Source organism: Gallus gallus, chromosome 1 (genome assembly GCF_016699485.2).
Source record: "Gallus gallus isolate bGalGal1 chromosome 1, bGalGal1.mat.broiler.GRCg7b, whole genome shotgun sequence".
NCBI lineage: Eukaryota > Metazoa > Chordata > Aves > Galliformes > Phasianidae > Gallus > Gallus gallus.
Genome location: NC_052532.1, coordinates 52873582 through 52897084, shown reverse-complemented (window position 1 = coordinate 52897084; position 23503 = coordinate 52873582). Strand labels below are relative to the sequence as shown.

The 23503-nt window shown below is 39.1% G+C and overlaps 1 protein-coding gene across 6 annotated transcripts in view; it reads right to left on the bottom strand.

Annotated features, from left to right (window-relative positions):
* The window catches only part of LARGE1 (LARGE xylosyl- and glucuronyltransferase 1), a 288816-nt gene that overhangs the window by 109912 nt on the left and 155401 nt on the right, over nt 1–23503 (bottom strand). For 5 of the 6 annotated variants that reach the window (XM_046939033.1, XM_015285413.4, XM_015285402.4 and 2 more), the window contains 2 exon segments: nt 21929–22052; nt 3323–3494 (listed from right to left, as the gene is read on the bottom strand). In XM_046939033.1, the coding sequence (XP_046794989.1) occupies nt 3323–3494; nt 21929–22052 (296 nt within the window). 6 annotated transcript variants of the gene reach the window in all.

Here is a 23503-nt window from a genome sequence, read left to right as displayed (position 1 = left end):
GTAATTTACAAAGGAATTCTACTCAAATTTTTCCTTCTGCAGAGTGTATATAATAGTAGTTTTAACAACTAATATATTAAGCTACTATGTAAGGGTCTGATCTTTTCTGCAGCCCTTGAAATGACTGTAAGAACCTTTGCAGAACAAGGATACTGGGTATTTTAGGCACTATTTAAAAATACATTGAGGAGTCTTTCTACACAGGAAATCCTACCTGGCTAAACTGCAAGACAATCCTTAATGTGAAACTGGCTGACACTGGTAAGGACCTCTGGGCTATCTGATTCAACCTCTTCTCAAGCAGGGACACTCAGAGCAGGGTGCCCAGGACAACATCTAGACGTTTTGAAGATCTCCAAAAAGGAGACTCTACAGGGTCTCTGCCATTGCTTTGTCATTCGCACAGTGAAGAAATTCTTCCTGGTATTTAGATGGAACTTACTTTCTTCCAAGAACATGACAATCTGACTTACTGGTCTCTTTTAGTCACTATTTTGGTTTGAGAAGAAAAGCATTCCTGGGCAAGGAAATTGTCACAGAGTCTATGTCCTTCTCCCATCTCTACTTGACTGCAGATTGGAAGAGGCTGTGCTGGGCAATCCTGTGTGCTATCCTGCAGCAACCCACAGAAGGAAGCTCTCACCTTTCCAACACTGATGTGAAAAATTCCTCTATGTGCTCAAACAACATCCTGGTGCAAGCAGTTTATAATGGCCAATTCGGGCCAACAGTTGGGTCTTTAAACATTTTTAGAAGGGAACCTCTGGCTGTAAAGTTGCCATTCAAGCTGGGGTCAAGGACAGAGTCAGGTTCCTTTGCAGATTAGAACTTGGCTTCCCAAGAGTTTTGCATCTCTTTTAAGTGATATTTCAACAAACAGACGGAACTGTCCCAAAAAAATCTTCATAAACTTACTTGGTACTTCTGAAGGGAGAAACGAGGAGATGACTACAACATTTGTTTAAAAATAGACCCTTTAAATGAATATTTGGGGCTAACGACATGAGACATTGCCAGGACAAATAAAAAGACACTAACGACAAATTGAGAATCTCTACGTGAGTTAAATCAATCATTTACTAAAGCAGTAAAGGAGCAGCAACCCTCCAGACTATTTGCCCTTGTCTTCCACAATCCATTTCCACTGAATCTTTGCCTAATGGGACCTCACTCTATAAAATAAGATGCACCACAAGCTTGGACTGAGCAGCTTTCATTTCTCTCTTCCCTCCAAGATTCTGGATCACTTTTTTGGGCATACATGCTTTCCTGAGTTCTCTCCCACACTGCTGAGCTCCCTGCTCTACAGAATTGTGCTATTAAGCCTTCACTTGTATGTGACCATCTGGGAGATGAACAGATGTAGATACGGAGCAATTTGTTGCTACGTGTAAAACACTGTGGAGAAGCAGGTGGTCAGCAGGAATTAAGAAGACAAACCAGACAACTTACAGAATCATACATGTGTGACACAGGAGTGATAGGTATGTTATGAGGGCTGGCAGGTGCACAGGAGTTCTGGCTCTGCGTGTGACTTAGAGCTTTCCACAGCTCTAATTAGCTGAATGACTGCCTAGGTTTACAGAGATTCGTGACTTACACCTGCTTTTTTGGCTTTCAGTAATGATCCTTGTCCATATTTCCATCTCTTCTGTCTGTACTTTTTTCAGTCTTAGGCCTTCCTTTGCTCCCTATTCCTTTCTTCACAAGTTTGGCTTTATGCTTAGTTTCTTCCCCCATTAAAAAGAGAGGACTTCATTGAAACTAGGGCAGAAAACATAAGCAAGGAGAGGATCCCTCTAATTTCAATTCAGATTTTAGTGTCCTTGCCCATGTAGTGATCTGTGCCCAAGTTCAGTTCATACACTTCTCTTTACCTGCTAGAGCGTGTGTATACATCATATTGAGTAAAATACTACTATTAATGGGGCAGTAGAATACAGCAAGACAGTGCAATAGCACAGCATTACTCAATGTGCATAGATTTACAAAAGTTATGGTTGTTAAGGTACATGGTTATATGAAACTCCAGGTTCATTACAGGGAAAGGCTTTGTGAAGAGGTCTGAGCAGGAGGTCTTGAGCAGGTCTCCTCAAGAGGAGGAAAATCTTTATATTCCTTAATGAAGAAAGCACGTATATGGTTCAGTGAAGCAGGTAGATGAGTACTTCAGGTTTGGATATTGATACTTCCAGAGAATGGGAAGGAAAAAAATGCACTGAGAAGTAAGCACTAGAACTGAGTGCTTGATGGTGGAGCTGACGATAATTGCTACTGCCTGTTAGCTGGGTACAGGGAAAGGCAAAAAGGCATTTTGGATTTCAGCACGGGTTAAGGAGATTGAATGTGCTCTCTTTTCTGTCACCTTTGTAACAGTGTGGTTTATTTTGGCTTCTGTAAATAAATTCTCCCATACACTTAGGCTGACTTTTGCCTGAGGTGATTTAAAGAGAACTGACGAACATCAAGGCTGAACTTCTACAGGGCTGTGAGCCGTCAAAGCAGGACAATGGAATGCCTCCACACGTACCAGCTCTCCAGTACTTATTCCGAGCGCAAGAGAACAGCAGGGCATGCCTCTGACCCTGAAGAGCTGGCAACACGCAGGTCTGAGAGAATTGATTAGGTGGTTTTAGCCATGTGCTAGCCAGGAAAGTACTCTAGTTTGTGACAAGGAAGTGGGGAGCTTTTCTGTCACCATCCTATTACACAGTTACTCTAACAGTGTCCCTTCTTTGCCCAACTATGAAGGATGTTTTCGAGGAGCTGAGGGATATGGGGAAGGAAACTACAGTAGCTGAACACATCCAGATGCTTCTATGGACTATTTTAACAGGAGCAAACAGTAACTCATTTCTACTCAGATTTATAAATTTGCCTCTTTCACCCTCCTCCTCAGTCTGAATATGATCCAAGCTTCATTCACTGTCAGTGGCACCCCAGAAAAGTTATATTAAAAGTATTAAACAGTTTTTATTAATAAGAAGTAATACAAAACCAGTTCTTCCAAGTATTGAATACCTACAGGGGTTGAATGGTACTTCAGTAAAGCATGCTCATAATTCTTTATCATCTACTGTATTCTCAAAATCTTGTCTGTTCCAAATAATTGGATCAACAGAACAGACTACACAGATAATCAACATTGTCCATCATTCCATATGGGACATTGTTCACAGAGTTCACAAACGGAACAGCTACACTGAAAGAATGAAAACATCCAGTGCAACTCAGATTGCCCTTTTACCTCCCCACTCTGCTGTATGCTTTACCACTGTCCCTCCTCCATGAATAAAAAGCAAAAAAAAAATCATTAGAATACCTTTGAACTTGTGAAAGACAGCCCACAGCTCAGCAATGTCAGTGGCAAACGTTATGTCTGTGTCGAGGACAATCACTCGCTCAAGATTGGAAGGTAGAGTCTTAGTCAGAACCAACTTCATCAGCCCGTAAATCCCGGAGTAGTGTTTGTTGGGGATCCAAGATACTTCCGACTAACAGGAAAAGGGGAATGGGAAAGAGAAAGAAAACATAATCTTAATTAGATACTTACTCTCTTTCTGACTCTAGTTTCTTGTAACAGTGGAAAATCTGTGAGTACAAGCAATACAGAACCACCTAAAAATTCTGTTTTCACATAAACATCAGAAGTTCTGAAATATGCTGAAGTTTCTGAATGCTGGAACAAAAAAGGTTTATTGAGGCAACTTCTTAACACAATACAATTAAAATCAGACAAATCTTTCCAACATAGAATGATTTGTTCTGAGACATTCACACACCCTGATAAAAGTGAAACGTATCTTTAATTCAAAACTCCCATTATAGGTCTATTATACATTACTTTCTTTTTCAAACAGAAAAAAAAAAAAGTTTGTGTTTGCTATTCCCAGAATTTTCTGACTGTGAAGCAGAACTAACAATCTTTTTTTCCTTGTCTTTATTACAGATTTATGGGTCAGAATTTTAAAATGCCACTCATGGAACAATGGGCCAGAAAATTGCAAAACGTTTTCTTTATTGACAGCTCGAATTTTCCTTAGACCTTACACCCTTAACTTGTAACTACTGACATCATACAGACATACACAAAGGCAGAGAAAGCAGAAGATTTGTAGCCATATTTTTTGCTTTTTATATATTAATGGGGCAAACCTAAACATTTATACTTCTTTCACAAGGGCTAAACAAAGCATTTTTACAGCTTCCAAAGTTAGTTAGGAGGCTTTCCAGGTTTCACTGTGCTACTGGCACTAGATTGTTCCATGAGCTACACTTCACTTTCCTCTTGTGAGCTCAAGTTCTTGAATACCAGAAGTCATCACTGAAAAGTGGGGTATAAAAGTTTTTGAAAAGTTGTTCTTATTGCTCTGTCTGAAATTCCTCGTTTAATGCTTTAAAGGGCACTGAAATTCTCAGATTTTTAGTAGGTTTTCTCTTGAGTGGTGCTCCATTAACTTCCATTAATGTTTTGATTTTCATGGGCCTGAGTGAGAAAAGTTTCAGGATTTGGCCTGGAATATTATACTTTAGAGAAGGTAGGCAGAAGCCCAGCGCATTCATAAAACTCTGAAGTTTGATTCTGTTGTTTAACTGTCTCATATCTGTTTACTGGCACTGTAAAATTTATTATGTGAAACAGCTTTTGCACAAAAGAACTCACTTCCTCCAAATCCTTCAAGAAAACCTTCCTGTAACAGAACCAATTCCTAAACTTCACTGGGAAGTTGGAAGAGTGGTTAAAAAAAAAACTAATAATAGCTACTTAGACTGCATTTCCTTCTGTGTATAAAGTAACGAGGCTTCTACCAGTGTAAGCTGACCTTCACTTTCCCCTCTAAAAAGATACACAACTTCTGTATTCTCACAATCCTTGCATTAGGGCAGACCTTTCCCCCACTAAGTTCATTAAAAGACTGAAGATACCAGAGCAAACCTTTACGGAGAAAAGTCAAATTTTAAGGGGAAAGGCAGGAAAATCAGATTATCTTAAAACAATTTCCGAGGTGTGAAGTTGTTTGTTTGTTTGGTTGGTTGGTTTTGTTTGTTGTTGGTTTTTGCATTTGATTTTTTCAAAACATCTAATTCAGGCAATCAAATAGTGCATTCACTTGCCTGCACATATAACTTGCATGTAATCATCTGCTCGTACTACTTTGCTGGCACTGTCACCTAAAAAACAAGTGAATGTGTTACATATCTGTGCCCTCCTCTACAAGATTTGCACTGTTGAATGCCAGAATTAGTAGAAGCAAGTAAATGGGCAAAAAAGCAAGGACCCTGGTAGAAACCATTATGAAATAAATTCAAGAGTGAAATAACGCTCAGCATAGTTTCATTTATGAAGCCATCATTCTTATTTCATTCTTGCTTGCTTGTTCTCTCTGTAATTCGCATGGTGCTTAGAAGAGAAATCTAATTTGTCTCCCTGAAATATGCTATCTAGTCTCTAAGTATACATACACAAATCTCCATACTCCCCAGAACTGTTTTCTATGTGTGTGACAAAGAGAATTTCAAACCCACACCCTCAAAACTCAAGGTATTTGTGATCCCAGTTCTCCCACTCGATGGCCCAAAGAATGGACCATCACACCAAGCTGCCAGCAAAGCAGTATTTATCTTGGATCCCCAAACTCTGCACATCATCTTGCATCTGTCACTTGCTGTAGCTGTGCTATACCAGCCATGGGGATCAGCTTTCTAGCCATACTGACATAATGCAGGAGTTAATGTAATTTTAGAGACTTGAGCTTGCTTTTATTGTTATCCATCCCTGTGTTATTAATTTTGGATGGCATGTTCCTCATTTAATTAGTCCAAATGCAATACTGCTCCAGAATGACTCCTAATATGTTTATGCAAATGAGCCTAATATGGCAGGGGCTCAGATGTCTCCTGGATAGCCTGAGACAAGCAGAGAAGGGAAAAGGCAGCTGGAAAAGAGTCACCTTCAAGAAGCCATTACTTCCTTTTCCCTCAAGATTCCCATACAGGATATGTATATATATATGTATGTATGTATATGATAAAGGAATGTTTATGAATCATTTGTTTTACAAATTGCATCAGAGTAGCTTTCTGATAACAAATATTCTTGAAAGGTATGGCAGGAACAGAAAAAAAAAACAGAGTTAGTAAAAGAGTAAACTGACACAAAATTGCATGACATACTTTCCCATTTGTATAATTCTCACTTCAGTAGAAGTAATACAGTCTGCATTTTTATCTCAGATCTCTAGCTCTCAGAATCTGCATTTTAGCTCATGAGAGTAAAGCATTTAGCTGGTGTTGACAGTGATTCTTTTTTTCTTTTAGTAAGGTAAATTAAAAAGTATCTTACTAAAGATCTTTCATCAGAATGGATGATCTTGGAGGTCTTTTCCAACCTTGGTGGTTCTGTGATTCGATTATTTCCATTTTTATTGCCTCATCCCTGGAGGCACTGAAGGCCAAGTTGGATGGGACCCTGATCTGGTGGGCAGCAGCCCTGCCCATGGCAAGGGAGTTGGAACGAGTTGGGCTTTAAGGTTCATTCCAACACAAGCCCCTCTGCAATTCTATGATTACTGAAGAGTGAAAACAAACTATCTACATTATTCAGTTGTTCTGATTATTAATACAGGAAGTACATGCTCAAGTGCATGCTATACATAACTGATTACCTCAGTAAATAGAAGTGTCAACAACAGCCTCCACGTGCAGTGATACTTTGACAACACAGTCTTCCCTAACTGCACAGACCATCTCTGGGAAAAGCTGAATGAAACACTGTGGCTGTACACAGCCCAACTCAGCTTTCTCACAGTTGCTCCAGCTGTATGAAACTCTATTGCAGAGGTATCATTTTAAGGAAAGAAGTTTAATGCGTACAGCCTAATAATAAAATCAAGCTTCCTGTTTCTGTGACTGAAAGAGTGATTTTTCTGAATAAACTGCAGAGCAACCACATGTCAAGGCTTTAGGAAGCTATGAAGGGGATGGAAACTTGTAGTCTGAGCAGAGAGCAACATACAAAACACTACCCATATGAACATAACGAGAGTGGGAGCTGTGACCAACAGGAGAGGAACAAGAATTTATGGGTGCCTGAATGGTTCCAGCTCTGCAGACAGCCTCTAATAGCAGACAGTACCTATCGAAGAGCGTAAAAGCATGGAAATTCTACAGTGGCTTCTCTCTCATAAATACTCCCATCCTCTAGTAATGTGTCAATTTCAGAATACAGTAGAGTAGTGTAGAGTAGATTAGAGTAGAGTAGAGTAGAGTAGAGTAGAGTAAAGTAGAGTAGTAGAGTACTGTAGAGTAGAGCAGAATAGACAGACTAGACTAGACTAGTTCAGTTGAAAGAGACTTTCAAAGATGATCCAGTCCAAATGCCTCACCACTTCAGGGCGAACCATTTTCTTAGGTGGTATTTCTGTGGTTAACAGCTTTTCAGAGATTTTTCATCTGTGAATTTGACAATTTTTTAGGTGCTTTAAATTTTAACCAGCTGCAACATCCTGCTGCAAAGAGTTCCACAGCTTATTTGCAACTGCTTAGTCTGGATCCAGCTATCTACCAATTTAATTTGGCTGTCATTCTTTTTCATAGAACTGTTGTTATTAACAACCCGTTTCCCTGAGTGGTTATGGCCAACTCAGAGCCCATCCCTGTACTCACAGAGTTAGGATTCTTTTCCCTCATTTAGTAAGAGCTGCCACCTGATCACAAGATCAGGATAAGGATAGGGAAGATAGCTTGGAAAGTTGAGTGTCGAAAGTATGGTGCAGGGATTAGTGCCAGTCATGAGCATGAGAAAGAAAAAGAAGAGGGCAAGTGCTCTGGTTATGTGAGGAGAAAAATATACCTTGAAGTTGTGTGCCATCATTGGACACAGTTTTGTATTTGCTAAAAGCTCAATTAATTAAATTCAAATACCATTACATTCCTCTTTATATGTCATGCTTCTAAAAGGTCCTCAGACTTACAGGCTGAGGTATTTTGTTTTCAAGTATGATTTTTCTGCATTCATCCTTCTCCTTGCTACATTAATAAAATTAGGATAAGAACAATAAAGTGAAGTACAAGAAAAGAGACAACGTACTAGAAGCCTTACCCTAGTGTTGGGTTATAAATATATATACAGGTCACATCACAAAACAGTAGCTAACACAGAAGAAGATATTCTGAGGGACTGTACATGTTGCTCTCATCACTTAAATTCTTAAGTACTAGAGTTGACATAAAACCTAACAATCTGGCTTGCTATGTTCTGCTTGGATTGGGAGGAGGTACATAATTAAACACTCAGAGAACCAGCTAACCAATCCCACAAACATGACCCTGCATTTCCTTTGCAGATGCAGCCTTTCCCCAGCTAACTGAATCTGACTACCTCCCTACCTGACTTTTCTGATCGAATGGGCTGCAGTTCTCACACCTTCCTCTTGTCTGTTCAGTAACATATTTTTCCCATTTCTTATCAAAATTCCTCCCTATCTCACAAAATATAGCACTGTGGCACCCCCTGAGCTACAGAAAATGCTTCCTGTTCAGTGTGATAAGATGGGAGAAGTTTGGCTGATGAAGTGTTTTCCCTGGCAGCATGTCCTTAAACTCTTTACACTGTAAAAACGCAACCTTCAATACTGCACTGATTTTCTCACTAAATTCACTGCATCTTCCTTGATATGCCTGGGAAAAAAAAAATAATCAAAATAATCCTTCACTATGAATAATATCCTCATCTTCACTCCAAATAAAAGATCCTCTTTCTTGTTCAGATGAATTGACGAAAGCAGCAATAAGGCAAATATCTTGCAGGAATCCAAAGGTCATATTGGTGGGGTTCATTCCCACAAGCAGAAGCTGCCACTTGCATGTACCCCTCTCAGAGATGAACTAAGAAATGGGATCATTAAGTTTGGAACAGATCTCTAAGATCATCTAGTACAACTATCCCCACCATGCCTACTGACCATGTCCTCAGTGCCACATCCACACAGATCTGAAACGTCTCCAGGGATGGTGACTCCACCACCTCCCTGGGCAGCCTGTGCCACTGCAGCACCACTCTTTCTGAGAAGAAATTTTTCCTAATATCCACCCCAAGACCAAACAGACCCAAAATCCCACCACCACTCCAACATAATGGCTAGATTCACATTACTGAATCAGTCGAAGGAGGCAGAAAACAAAAGGACAGGGTAAGTTGCAAGGGCAATCTGTATGTAATTCTACCTCCCCAAAACCTTCATGCCAGGTTTTGCTATAAACAAGATCTTACACCTAGAAAATATTGATTCAAATGTAGAGAAATGCAAATTTAGACCCTGTAGTGAATGATCTGATGGAAACCTGAATTTCCCAAGTTTTCAGCATCTACTTGTACTCACAAACTTAAAGGCAATATGTTCCAAAAGATTCCTGAAGGTGATAAACTAAGTGCAGGATCTGAAAAATGGCAAACAAAGCAAAAGAGACAGAAACTTCCACGTCATGGTATAATCAAAAAGAGAGTTTTAGATTTGCACAAATATTCTGAATTCTGTCTGACAGTGACCTGAAAACTTGTACCAAAATGGGCAAGAACTTAAAATGGTTCTCTGTAAAATAAGACCGACCAAATTCTTTGGTCATTTCTTCAAATAGCCTTTATAAATAGCCCAAGTATGGGAAACACCCATGGAAATTCTGATCATGGAATCAGATAATAGTAACATTTTCTTCAGATTGGATAAATAACTTCCTAGACACAGTTGATAACCTATTTGCATAGCTTTTTCATTACTCATTTAGTGCTATGCTGCTCCTATGAATGCTAGAGGTAGTGAGATAAAAATGCTGTTTTTAGATCAGGTGACTTCTATTTAAGACAAAGCCAGAAGAACTGTGGCTTTCAGGTAGTTTCTCAGCTGGAGGAAAATAGTGTCACCATTTAATGACCATCATTTTACTATGTTTATTTTGCAACACAAAGCATAAGAAGACAGGGAAAATAAACAAAACCATATTGCTGGCACAGAGAAGGAACTTTTCTTGATGTGCAATATTTTTTTTCACTGTTTTTCAGTTTCACACACGTAGAACTTCATCCAGCTGTGAAGTTTTCCCATGACTCTTCTCACATTCATGAAAACAGACACAATTCCAGCAGCATGAGCACACATCAGGGTTAGTTTCAGGATATTCCTTCCCATTTCATGGTCCGTGCCTCACACCTAAAACCACATGGCTGATCCCCATTATCTCTCTCTTGTGTTAGCAGAATAAGATGAAACATTATTGCTGAGACTGGATTAACTCAATCTTAGAAAGAAGAGCATCAGCAGGCTAAAAATAAATATAGCTAACATTCTTGTCTTCATTATCACACTGTTTTTTAAAGGTAATTAAAAAAAGAATCAAAAGAACCCAAACCGTTGCTTCTTCCCTGTCACGTATCCAACCGACATTAACAGAAGGGCCTGATTCCTGATTTAAACGAAAACAGACCATTCCCCTAATGTTTGCTGGGGAACATACAACTTTAACCTTGAGTTTAATTTTTCCTAGGTGATTCACAGGTTTCTATTATGCTGATAGTCGCTACCCCTCTAACAGGTCCTTACTATTTATATGAATGGTTGTCAAGGATACCAGGAACCCAGCAAAGCTGTGTAACTTTTCTAGATTTAGAATTCCTTGTGCCTGGGTACTTAACAAAAATAATATTAATTCACACTGAGAAACAACTGTAAGGGGATAGGAATTTATAGGTTTTTGTCAATATTATTTTTCTATTCCTTCAGGCCTTGACTGCTGTTGTTCTTACTCATCACAGAAGCACTGGTGACTTTAATAGAATTCTGCCTCATCTTTTGCTTTATGAACAGATGATATCTTCCACACATACGTGCAACAAGTCTGGATACAAATAGCAGTGAGCGAAAAGGTTGCGATTGAAATAGATGATTATCTGAACCTCTGGGTCCTGGATAACATAGAGCAAATGCAGAAATCATGGAGCAAGTCACAACTGGAAAATAAGATTAGATATTAAAAAGGCAGAACAAATAAAACCTCCCAAATCAGCATTAGCATACAGCAAAGCAAAATAACTGCAAATTAATTCTCATCTCTGTAGCAAAGTGTGTAACACAGTCTGATGTTGGTGCTTGCTTTTCTCTTTTTTTTTTTAACCTTTCTTTCCAAATCTATCACCAATATATACATATATACAAAGGGCAGATAAGTGGGAAAAACCTGATTTAAAGATGCTAATTCAAAACATCTTAATAACAAAATTAACTGCAGATGCCAAGAGTTAAGCCATGTTCTGTGTTTGGAGCTAAACTACTTTATATGGATGAAATTGCGGACTGTTATATAAAGTAAAATGGACACTTTTTTTGTGTCTGCTGTTAGGGGACAAGACATCACCTATATGCCTTCTTCAGAAAAGAAATGACCAAAGAGTCATTGATCTCTGTGGAATATCTCCCTCCTCTTAGGGCTTTGGCTGGCTTTCCTCCAGCAGGTTTCCATCTCTCTCTCCCTGCTTAACCCCACTAAACTCAAAAGAACAATTTCTATTTGACTATAAATCAGTCTTTTTCTTTAATCTCATTGTGAGGCATTTTTAATTCTCTCCACTGTTTCTTGCTATCTAACTGCTAAAAGTTCTCTTTGTTTTTCTCTATTCTTTTCCAAGATGAAACTGGAGAACAGAAAAGACAAGACAGGATAGTCTTAGTTTGTGATGCTTCCTGTTGCTTTGAGGTCTTTGGCCTCAACTCAGTTGTTTCCTCATTGTGGTAGTCAAGGGTGAAGGACCAACAGAAGTCAGAGCATCCTAAGAAAAGTCAGTGAGAATAAACCAAACAACTTCTTTTGAGTCCTAGTTCTCCAGTACTGATAACAGTGCAAGTCTTCCCTACAAAACAAGGCCTTTTTTCTTTCTCTCTTTTTTTTTTTTTTCCCCTTCCTGTCAGTGAATGAGTGACAAGAAAGAGATGTAGATTGGGTTAGATAAAATGGCAAGAAGCCAGAACTTTCTTCTAAAAGTTGACTGATAGGTAGACACAGCTAGAATTTGGCCAACAGTCGAAAGCAAATCATGGCTGCCCTTCTCAGTTCACCAGCACAGAAAGATAAGAAAGATCAGTAGAACCCTTTAATTGCTAGTGAACTCAATCAACAAGCTCTTTGTACTAATTCATCAGGGAAGATATAAATTCATGAAAATATTGTTGATGCCAGCTTTTTAATTTTAGTAACTATGCAAATACATGCATATTAGCAGCAGACATTATGTGTTATGTGTTTTGGCAAATTTCCATGCAGCTCTTGGGGTTAAAGTCCAGAGGCATTCAATCTGCAGTGCACATGATGGTGTGGTATTAAACAGGTGTCATTAAGATGCACTGGCCAAAACAAAAAGCAACACCACCTCCTGCAGAAACACATTATGTTGGATAGACAATAGCCTCTCTTCTATGACAAAAATATGGGAAGTGGAGTTTTTTCACTATAAGATTTTGGACAAGAGTATGTTTCTAGGGTGATGAAAGGAGACAGCGAAATAGGTACAGTGATTGTTATTACCCATAAATATCTGTTAGGAAACTGCAGGTCTAAAATATTATCACATGCAGAAAACCCAGATGTTTTGGAAGAATCTTTCACCCTGCTAAGACTGAAAAATCTAGCCTTGTTTGTATCTAATACAAAACAGAAGGTACCTCAGTGCAGGAGTGAGAATTGCAGAAGATAATGATTTGTGGAAGGGATGTGGGACTGCAGCTCAGAGATCCTAATATGATGTCAAAATATGACATATAAACAAAACAAAACAAAAAAAGGATTCACTGCTCTTCTCAGAACGAAACCACTAGCTATTATTCAGAATCTCTTCAGGAAAATCATCTCTCTACAGAGATAAACTTTTACGTTTTCTACCTCCAGATCAACAAAGGGGGGAACTTAAATAAGCTTAAATAACAGAAGGTGAAAATGTTTCAACAAAAAAGAGGCCCATTAGTGGGTGGAACACACATTTTGCTGGTTAGATAAACAACACATCCCAGTAAGAATTATTAGTTCTCTTATTTTAAGCAAAAGCAAAGAATTAGCAGGATAACAAATAATCTTCCATCTTGCAGGGCTGGAGGCCAGGCAAGTGTGAACTTCCTGTATAGCAATTATTGCTGGAAGAGAACAAAAAAACATGAAATTATGCTCTTTTCTCCAATGGTAAATATTACAATAGATGAAAACTCTCAGAACTCCTGGAAATTAAAAAGTTCCTAGAATGCATCTGGGATAAGAAGGATAATAAAAAATAAAACATAATACCATTATGAACCAGTACTAACAATAACCTTGAACCAGAAGCACTACAGCAACAGGGAAAAAAATAGTGTTTCTTTCCCTTGTTAATAGAAAGATGTAAGATATCTCTTATACAATACCGAATTAACTAGAGATACACTATGAAGAAAATAAAGATACAGTTGGGAAAGCTGGGCTCTTTCAAAGCAAGAAATACTAAGCTTGATGTTCATGACACCAACCTAGCTTCTTGCCTCAGTTCTGGTTACATACTGGTCAAGATAACAGTGAATTTGTATGAGTGACATGTTAAGGGTGTTCTATGTAGCATACATATATCTCTTACTTTTCTTGAAACTTTTGGTGTGCAGGCTAAGGCACTGGTGTCACCCAAACTCCACATAATCTCATAGCTTCACCTTAAGGACTATCAGATGCAGTCAGATAGACAGGTGAACACAGATCCTAAATGACTGATTAAAACCATATAGCTGGAAGCATTTCATGAAGGCTTTGATCTGCGTTAGATAAAAAGCTGTGGAATGCATTCAACCATGAAAAGGCTCAAACCTGATGAAATGGAACGGTATACGAGAAAATTATCAGGAGATCAAAACAATGCTGAGTTGTTGAAAGGGTGCTGAAAGGGTGAGACAACCATCCTCAACAAAAGTTTTGCAAGGTGAAGTCAGTTTGATCTGAAAAGCGATCTCTTCACTAACAGAAATTATATTTCACAATTTAGGAATTCAGATGTTTTCAAATCAAGTCGACTGAAAAAGAGGTATCATCGGTGGCATATAATTATTAGCCTTACTATAAATTCTCCCTTTGAAGCAGATACTCAAACATCAAATTAGTCTGAATGCTTTTACCCAGGCTGAGATGGTCACAGAAGACCTATGAGAAGAGCGACTCACTGTGTGTTGGTGCTATGTCAGACTCAGTATAGCTTGGAATTAGCAGAGTTGGGAAAAGGTGTCATATATATTCCAGGTAAAGTGAGCACCACTTTTCACCACAAGAACTAACAATTCAGCCTTAGCCCTTCAGAATACTTTTTGCCTATGCTATCTGCCCAGCAGGAATGGGCTCGCCTCAGTCACTGCAGTCCTCCTATCAGTAATCCCTAGACAAGGAGGTATCACTATGAGCAGGTGAAAAGCCATTAAGATGTAAGACTACACTCATTATACATGTCTTCCCAAGCCTTCATCTGCTAGCGTCAAGAAAAGAAATTGTCCTGGAACACAGGATGACCATTAACTAGCAAGTACAGGGAATATGCAATCTATATCAAAATGTTAAACAATTTCCCAGTGTAGGAAAAAAGTGAGGTTAGAATAGCAAAATGCCTTTGTTCCTCATAAAAGAATGATACAGTTCTGCAAAAGCAGTTGATGTAATGGTGATATATAGAACAAACAATAGTTGCAGCAGTCAGCTTGGGGCACTTTGTGGTTTTAAATTTCTTTCTTTACCAGGACACATTGGATAATTTTTGTAAAACTGGATCATCTTTGGAAAATCTCATGTGCAGTTATTTTTCTTTTCTCACAACCTGCTAAAACAGCTTTCCCTGGAGGTTCAGCACACACTGCTGCAATAAGAATGACATTACGGAAGCTGAATGCCACACAGGAATCCTTGCTATCGAAATGTCACTGAGGAGTCAGCTACTACGATACAAATGTGGGTGATGGCAGTGGAAGAGCATTGGCTCCTTATTCCTCATTTCACATACGTTAGCAGCTTCCTTGTGGATGCAGTACACAGTGACACAGGGAAAAGTCTTGCTTTTCCCTAGCATCAAGAAAAGGTGGAGCTTCAAAGAAGCCCACGGCTGTTAGAGATAACTTATAAAATTAACCAAGAACTCCACTGTTTTCAAAATACTAACATCAGCACGAAGGTTAGGCTTTGCTTTGGAATAGTCTGTTTAAATCCATAATTCATCCCAATATGAACAAAGCACTAACACAACACAATAGGTAAACAGGGTTCTTTGAGTAAGGCCAATGAAATACAGCACCTGCTTGTATCATATTGGGCTTCATTCCAGTACACCAGTTCCTTACAGTTTGGGGTCCTACAAGGACTGACAAGATGGGTAAATCCTAGGAGAAATTACACAGAAATCTTCTGCGTAAAACGCTTTGACCTTTGCTGTGTTGCTTCCATATAGAGGCAAAGTCAGAGATGAGACTGATCTGACCACTTTATCAAGGTTCCACTGTGCTACGGATGTTGAATTAACTCTACCTGTTCCCTCCCAGACAGTCTTGCCTTGATGCAAGAAAATATCTCAGCTTACCAAAACCTGCTCTGTTAAGGTCCAGTCATTGGTACTGAAAATGGTGGATGAAAGAAGAGTAACACAACCCAATTCTTTGCATGTCAGAACCACAAGCATATTTTGTCACCTGAGATTTCAGGTCTTTTGTGTTCATTATGTTCAGTAGCAAATGCACAAAGTCTGAGTTTTTATGTGGAAATTCAGGTCTAAAACTAACTCATGCAAGTTATGAAACTGTATAGCATTTTGGCTGTAAGCTTTTGTTTTGAAAATCTTAAATTTCTATTTTCTTTTTATTTTTAAACTCTACTGTGGTTTAACTTGGCAGGCAGCTCGGGACCACATAGCTGTTTGCTCACCACCTCCCCAGTGGGATGTGGGAGAGAACTGAAAAGGTAAACGTGTGAGAACTCATGAGCCGAGATAAGGACAGTTTAGTAAGGAAGAAAAAAGAAAATAAAAATAATTAAAACAATCACAACAAAAAGCAATTGATGCACAACACAACTGCTCACCACCAGCGGACCAGTGCCTAGCGAGTGCCGAGCAACAGCAGCTCCCCACAGCCAACTCCCCCGTTTTATTATTCAGCATGATGTCATATGGTCTGGGAAACTCCATCAGCCAGCTTGGCTCAGCTGTCTTGGTTCTGACCCTTCCCAGCTACTTGTGCATCTTCAGGCTCCCCACTGGCAGGGCAGCACAAGAAGCCGAAAAGTTCCTGGCTCTGTGCAAGCACTGCTCAGCAATAACTGAAACACCGTTGTGTTATCAACACTATTCTTAACCTAACAAAGCACCATACCAGCTACTGTGAAAAAAATTAACTGTACCCCAGCTGAAACCAGGATAAATACTCTTCAAAGAGAAAGAGTGGGAAAAATCAGCAATCCATGGCTATGATTTCACTGACATGTACAGTAGATCAGCTTATAGAAAGGCCTAATAATATTGAAATGCAAGCTTATCATAACATGACAATATTTGACCAAAAACATAGTTGTGTAGAAACACTTTCATTGAATACCTACTACTACATAAATGAATACAAGCATAAACAGGTGCTGTATTTCATGTCCTGTATTGCATTAATAACAACTAGATCTCACATGTGAAGTAGAAAAGAAAAGAAGAAAATTAATGTATGTTTTCTTTATAACTTTGTGTGTCTGCCTCTGGGGCATACAGTGAACTACTAATAGATAAAAAATTATGCAGTGCCCCTAAACCCTATGCAAATATGGTTTTACTCTTCTACTTAGTGATAGCTAGCAGCCAGTCACTAGTCCTCTGAAAATAAATTGTTATGGCTGACTGCTTCTGCAACTGCATTTGCTTGAATGTGTTTCCAAAATTGATATATGGCAGTGTTTGATACACACTGCTCCACCAATACTATTCTTCATTGGAAAAGCTTCCACTGGTAACAAAAAATGCTATGCCATTTGATTTGCTTTTCATGTCACTTATTGCATAGACACTAAGAACAGAGAACATGCAAAAAAAAAGTTAACTACTTATTGGGATCTTGGTAACTTTTGCATGGATAATCCAGTTTATTGAACAGGACACTTGGTTGCAGTTCGGATGGTGAAAGGAGTCTCCACTGTAAGGGTCCCTGCAGGTGCATCTTAGTTGGACTGGGTAAGACTCCCTAAAAAACTTGGTTCTGTCCCATGGTTATAACCCAGCTGGTCTGTGGTCCCAGATGAGCACTCTAGCACATACATGATCCATCACTATAGAGCTCCTTAAACTACATGCAAAACATTTCCTATGTACAAAAGACTGTTTTACTTGATCATTTCTACATATGTAAGAACTGTTTCGATTGAATAATTACAAGTGTTTTACTCTTGTACAATTGATTAATTTTGCAGCAAGAACTTCCTGGGAATTTCTGGGTCCACCAGATTTTCCGTTCAGGATGTTAATCAACACATTTAAGCATACAAATTGGTGTAGGCACAGCAGAGACTGCCTGGGGAATCTCAAGAACTGTCTGAAATTCCCACTGGGAGAGCTCCTGTAACAATCTGTCAAATGTTCGTGCAGATGGCCAGCAGCTAAATCAATCATCTAGTTTCAATCTGGTTTGCTGTCTCAAATCAGCAGCACTTTATTTCATCTGTGCAGGAATTAGTAACCTAGCACGCAGGCACAGCCCTGAGACCCAGCTACACTATGTTTATAATTAAAGAATTAAATTCATTTTCATTCCTAAATCTCATAGAGCTTGCCTGTCTGTCTGACCAAACATTGACACATCTGACCAAAGGAACTGCCTTCACAGTTCAGATGGAAGGAAAGTGGAACTTCTAAGGAGTGACTCCTTTCATGCTTAAGTTAGGTGTCGCTTATTCCACACATGATACCAGCTTGGATCCCCTCTCTGGACCACACCACCGATCCGATTTTGACTGAATGTATAAACTACTCCAACACTTCTGTATGAAACTACCGAAAGCAGCATCAATAGTGAGACTTGTAGTCTGGTGTTTCTGGGAATGATAAAAGCTGGGATATTGTCTATATATGCAGAAAACTGTGGAGCGTTTTACATTTCACCTTCAGATCAAACGCACATCTGTTGCAAAAACCTCATCAACATCCCTACCTTGCAGTTCACAGATTGACTGCAGTACAATTATGGGCTGAACTATTTAAAGGACTTCTCTGCTTTACTAGTGACGAGGAGACTGCATTTATCTGGACCATCAGCATTCACACACAGCAGAGCAGACAACTGCTCCTTCTACCTTCTGCTTCCCTCAGCTCACCTGATGTTGTCAGCAGTCTGTCAGGCAACATCTGGGAAAACAAACCCACCTCATCTATATTCCACACATCACACATTCTGTACTGCTTTATCAGCTGCTCCTTCTGCTCTGGGCCAGCACTGATCACAGTGGGTTTAATGCCTGCACTTCCATGTGAATGAACTGACATGAGATTCCACATCAAATAATGAAGCGCAGAAGCTAAGTGCTACAGTGGGCACATCTTTAATGGACTTTCTTCATGTCAGACTGAATTGAAAAAACATAATAACCTGCAGCATGATATTTGCAAGCCACAGCTGTAATAGGTCTTTTAGATTAATGTTCCACAGGTATGTTTTTTTGTTTTTTTGTTTTTTATTTAATGTTCAAGATGATAATTTTCCATTTCTAGTTATTTGCTGTGAGGCTGTGTTGTAATAGCTACATCTACTGCATTAGGACCAAAACTGAATGACAAGAGCTACAGTGAGCATATGAAGTGAATCTATATTGCCAAGTAACTTCCAGTTCATAGCCACAGCCGTATGTGGCCATGGAGATGTGGAAGTGTTACGTGTGGGCCATACTGAGTAGAAGCAGCACGAACTCTGCAGCTATGGAGTGGCTCAATTACTGCTGCTATTAACAGCTCTCCACACTTCAAGGATGCTTACTGTTCACTGCTAGCTGCATTTAGCATGTTTAGCTACTGGGAGAGAGCTGTGCTGCCAGTACAGTCCACAGTATGAACAGCTTCTAAGGTGAGGGGAAGCTTTTAGACACAGGTCTCCCTTGTGGTTATGGGCAAGGCAATGAGGAGACACACCAAATTGTTTTGGAAGTTATAAGTGTCTAATAAGTGTATTACAACTGGCTGTTACAATCATCAGAACAGCTGTTTGAAAGAAATATAACCAGCAAGCTCACATTCCCCTGTGTCTGACCCTTCTGGAAATGCTGCTGCTTTTGTTCAGCTCTAGAGTCAGGCTCCTCTTCTGCCACATCCTCTTAGAAGGGCCTCAAACAAAGATGGACATTGCCATGGCCATGCTCTCCTGTGCTTCATAACAATTCCAAGCAACCTGGTTGGTACCTACTTCTAGGGAGAGAATGAACGAAGATTCTACATGCTGCAGGGCAAATATGAACAGCGGTGTCATCTTGCAAAAGGAAAAATACATCTTCTCTAAAATACACAAGGAGTATCTGACATGGCTCTTTCACAAAAGCAAAGTGTAGCTGTGCTTGTTTGCCAGCGCTAGAAAATCAGGGATAATCAGTGGTACTTTGTTTTCCATTTCTTTAAAAGAAAGCATCCAGTTCTCTAGAACCTGAGAGAAAACATCATTTACTACAGAGACTTATTTCCACCACCATCCTTCAGGACACTGGTTGCTCTAACTCTAAGGTAAACAGTATGTGTTTAAGAACTGTGGGAGATGTTAAGAAACATTGCTAGATATTTGTCTCCAAATTTAGGCTTTGAAAAAAAATTATACTTTAGTGGATAGTGTTGCCTGAATGGAAAACAGGTATTTTGAAGCAAACAAGAATTCATAGTGTTTATGGGGGATCTATGCATTCCCTTCCACTGTCTGTGCAGGAGCAGGACTTCTCCCAGGACTTAAGCTTACTTGCCACCTCCTGCTGTATTAGGAAGTAAGGGGCTGGAAGCTCATACATATCTAAAGGGAAATAAAATAAAACAAACATGAAATTAACTGTTTTCTGTAGCAGTTAAAATGTACTCCCCCCAGAAATGAGATGGTTGTGAATGAAGGCTAAGCAGAAACTTCCCAAGCTATTGTACAGTGTAAAGCCTTTTAGACATCAGCAGTTAGCAATGAATCTAGGTTTAAAAAGAGCTATGAAAGGCTATTAAAAATTGAGACTCAGTATATACACTTGGTAAAACTGGATTCAAAGATCAGAGAAAGGACAGACTTTAAGAGAAAGGTAGAAAAGCAAAGCATTCCAGAATAAGCTCTATGTTTTCCTAATACTGGACCGAATGATGTATCTCCTAAGAGTGCATGTGAAAAATGTGAACTCACAATAATCATTAAATCCTCTCCAGAGATTATGTAGGGAAAAAAGAAAAAAAAAAAAAGTGATGAGCTCCTACAGCTGTCTTTAAACAGTTCTTCTGTGTTCTTTACAAAAACTTCCAGTCTGATCTGGATATGAGCCAGTACCATGGCAGATGTATTTACGCATCAATACCTGCGTCCACTAATAAAGTGATCCCCAACTTAAAGCCTATGGGTTCTAAGCAGGATTGTCCAGTGTTGCATTAGGTCACTGGCCACATGAAAATTAAAGTGAAGAGTGAGGGACAAAGCAAGACTTTACTCTGTAGCTTCTTATCTGCACAGCGTTGTTGCCTAAAAAGCAGTAAGTCAGGGATCACTGAAGTAAGCTCTCTTGTTTATTATTTACTTAGCTAGATTGGACCATACCCAAATGACCAGAAGGCAAACGCTAAGAGGTTTGTCATGTTCAGCTGAGAGGCTAATTAAGCACTGTAAAATCCTACAATTTACAGAAAAGTTAAAGTAATATAGACATGTACAAGACTCAGAAGAACAAACTTCTTCCTCACTATGAAGCTAGAAAGAACAGAAGGGAGATCTCTGGGAGATCTCTAGCTAATTAGGTCGATACCTAATATGGTTTCATATGGAAATTATAAAAATAACTAGAAAACATATTTTTCCTAAGGATCAAGTTTTCCCTTTTCCATCTCTTTCTGTAACATTTTGTATTCAAGATTCTACAACATGGTGCACTCTGCATTTACCCCTCCACTGGCATAGCCATTGTCTAAATTCTGTTTTTTCCTTCTTTAGGGGTGTTGTTCAGAACAGTCTGATTAAGTCAAACAAATTATTGCCACCAACTCCAAACGCTAAAATCTGAGCGCTTCAATCTACTTCCACAGGTAACAAACATGCAGCTCGATCCAAAGCTGTGCATCCATGATCTAATGTAAACTTTCTTAAATCTATGAGAAGATAACGACTTCATGTTTGAGTAAGTCATTTTGCCCCCTTGGAACACTTCTTTTTTCAGAGTCACTCCTTTTGAAAGGGCACTTAGATTAAAAAAAGATACCTATTTCAAAATATAATGTTGATAACTTTTTAGGTTGTGTGCACTTACACTGTTATACGCCTTTGCTTAAGGAATTCAAGGAAGCTGACTGTTTCCAGTAAAAGACTTAAAATTATTGAACAAGATATTTATGATTCTTCCACTGGTACTATAAAGAAACATCCTTAGCAAAAGATAATTTCATCCAATGCAATTTAACCCAGAAAACCAGAATCCTCTCGGTAGAAGGTAAAATTCTAAACTGCTAAACAACATATAACATGAGCAGAGTAAGCACACTGATTTGCACACAGAGTAAGCAAGTCAGTATCTTCTAGTTAAGTGTAACTGAGATTACAGTCATGTGGGTTTGGATTATTTTTAGCCAGGGACAGTGAAATTCTCCTTCAACTCCCCAGTCCAGCTGAATGAATAGAAATGAAACCAGAAGTGCATGAGTAACAGCTGTGTTTGTCTTTACCTTCAGTTCATCTGCATCATAGAAGTCTATGCGCACAGCAGGGACCATCCAAGTCTGGAACAGAGTTGCAAGGATCTGTTTGGCAATTGCATCTGCGATGAGGTGGAAGTGGAGTGGGTTTCGCCTAACAGGAAAAGGGAGAAAAATGTATTGGTCCAAAGGAATCTTATTGCAAAAGGACATTCTTATTGCAATTCTTATTGCAAGTTCTTATTGCAAATGGACAACAAAACTTACAAAGTTTTATGCATGTCAGAGACTGCAAGACAAAGTGTACATCACATTTGGTGGAGTACTGATCTGTGGAGAAAATGCTGAGACATTTACAGTTTGAATAAATGCAACAATAATAGAAATACTAGAACAGTTGTAAATTTGTAAATATAGTTCCTTCGACTTCAGTAGAATGTGTTGATTTATAACAGCCGAGGATCTGGTCCCTCCTACCGGACTCTTAAAGGAATCCAAGTTAATTCCCCCTTTGGGCCTTAAGCTGTGAAAGTGATTGCTTTCAGTTTTCTCAGTGAACTTGGTAATTTATCTCTATGGTAAGAAGGTAAGAACAGTCTGTGGAGTAATGGGAGTACAGGTGAAGGTGAAAAATAATCATCTGAATGAGGTATCATTCCAGGACTATTGAGATTACATGCATCATTTCTACAAAGCAAACCTTGGGTATTAACAGCTATCCTATGGGAACCCAGAACTAGATGTTTCAGGTGAGTGCCTTCTAGCTATTGAAATAATGAATACACTTGAGAATGTAAATTTCCCCACATCCTCATTCCTGCAAGGACAAGTTCATCCTTGTTCCTATAAGACAGGCTGAAGAAAAGCATGAACAAATAAAATATATTACTTTAAAACACCAGACTTGGGATCACCTCTGTACTTAGAGTTACTTGAACTATGTCAAAAGGAGAGCCAGGAGATGATCAGAAGGCTGGAGCATCTTTCCTCCAAAGAAAGGCAGGGAGAGTTGGGATTGTTCAGCCTGGAGAGGAGGAGACTCTGGGGAGACCTCATTGCAGCCTTTCAATGCTTGAAGAAGGTTTATAAGAAAGATAGAGAGAGATTTTTTACAAGGGCATGTACTGGTAAGAATAGTGGTAATGGTTTTAAACTGACAGAGAGCAGATTTAGACTAGATATTAGGAAGTTATTTTTTACTATGACAGTGATGAGGCACTTGAACAGGTTGACTAGAGAAGCTGTGGGTTTTCCATCCCTGGAAGTTTTCATGGTTAGGTCAGATGCAGCTTTAGGCAATCTGGTCTATTGATAAGACGTCCCTGCCATGGTAGAGGAGTTGGACTAGATAATCATTAAAGGTCCCTTCAAATGGAAACCATTTATGATTCTATGAGAAACTTCAAAATCAGGATAAGTAAAGCCAGTATCAACAAGAGCAGCAAGGTCTGACAAAGTGTTTGGACTTTTCTACAGTAATGCAAACGTTCATATTACAAAAACCATATTTAAATCCCTTAACCTTGCTTTTCTCTTTGAGGAACAGTAAGCAAAGTGATCTTTGCTCAGCTTAAATGGTATAAGTATGAAAACCAGCCAGTGGAA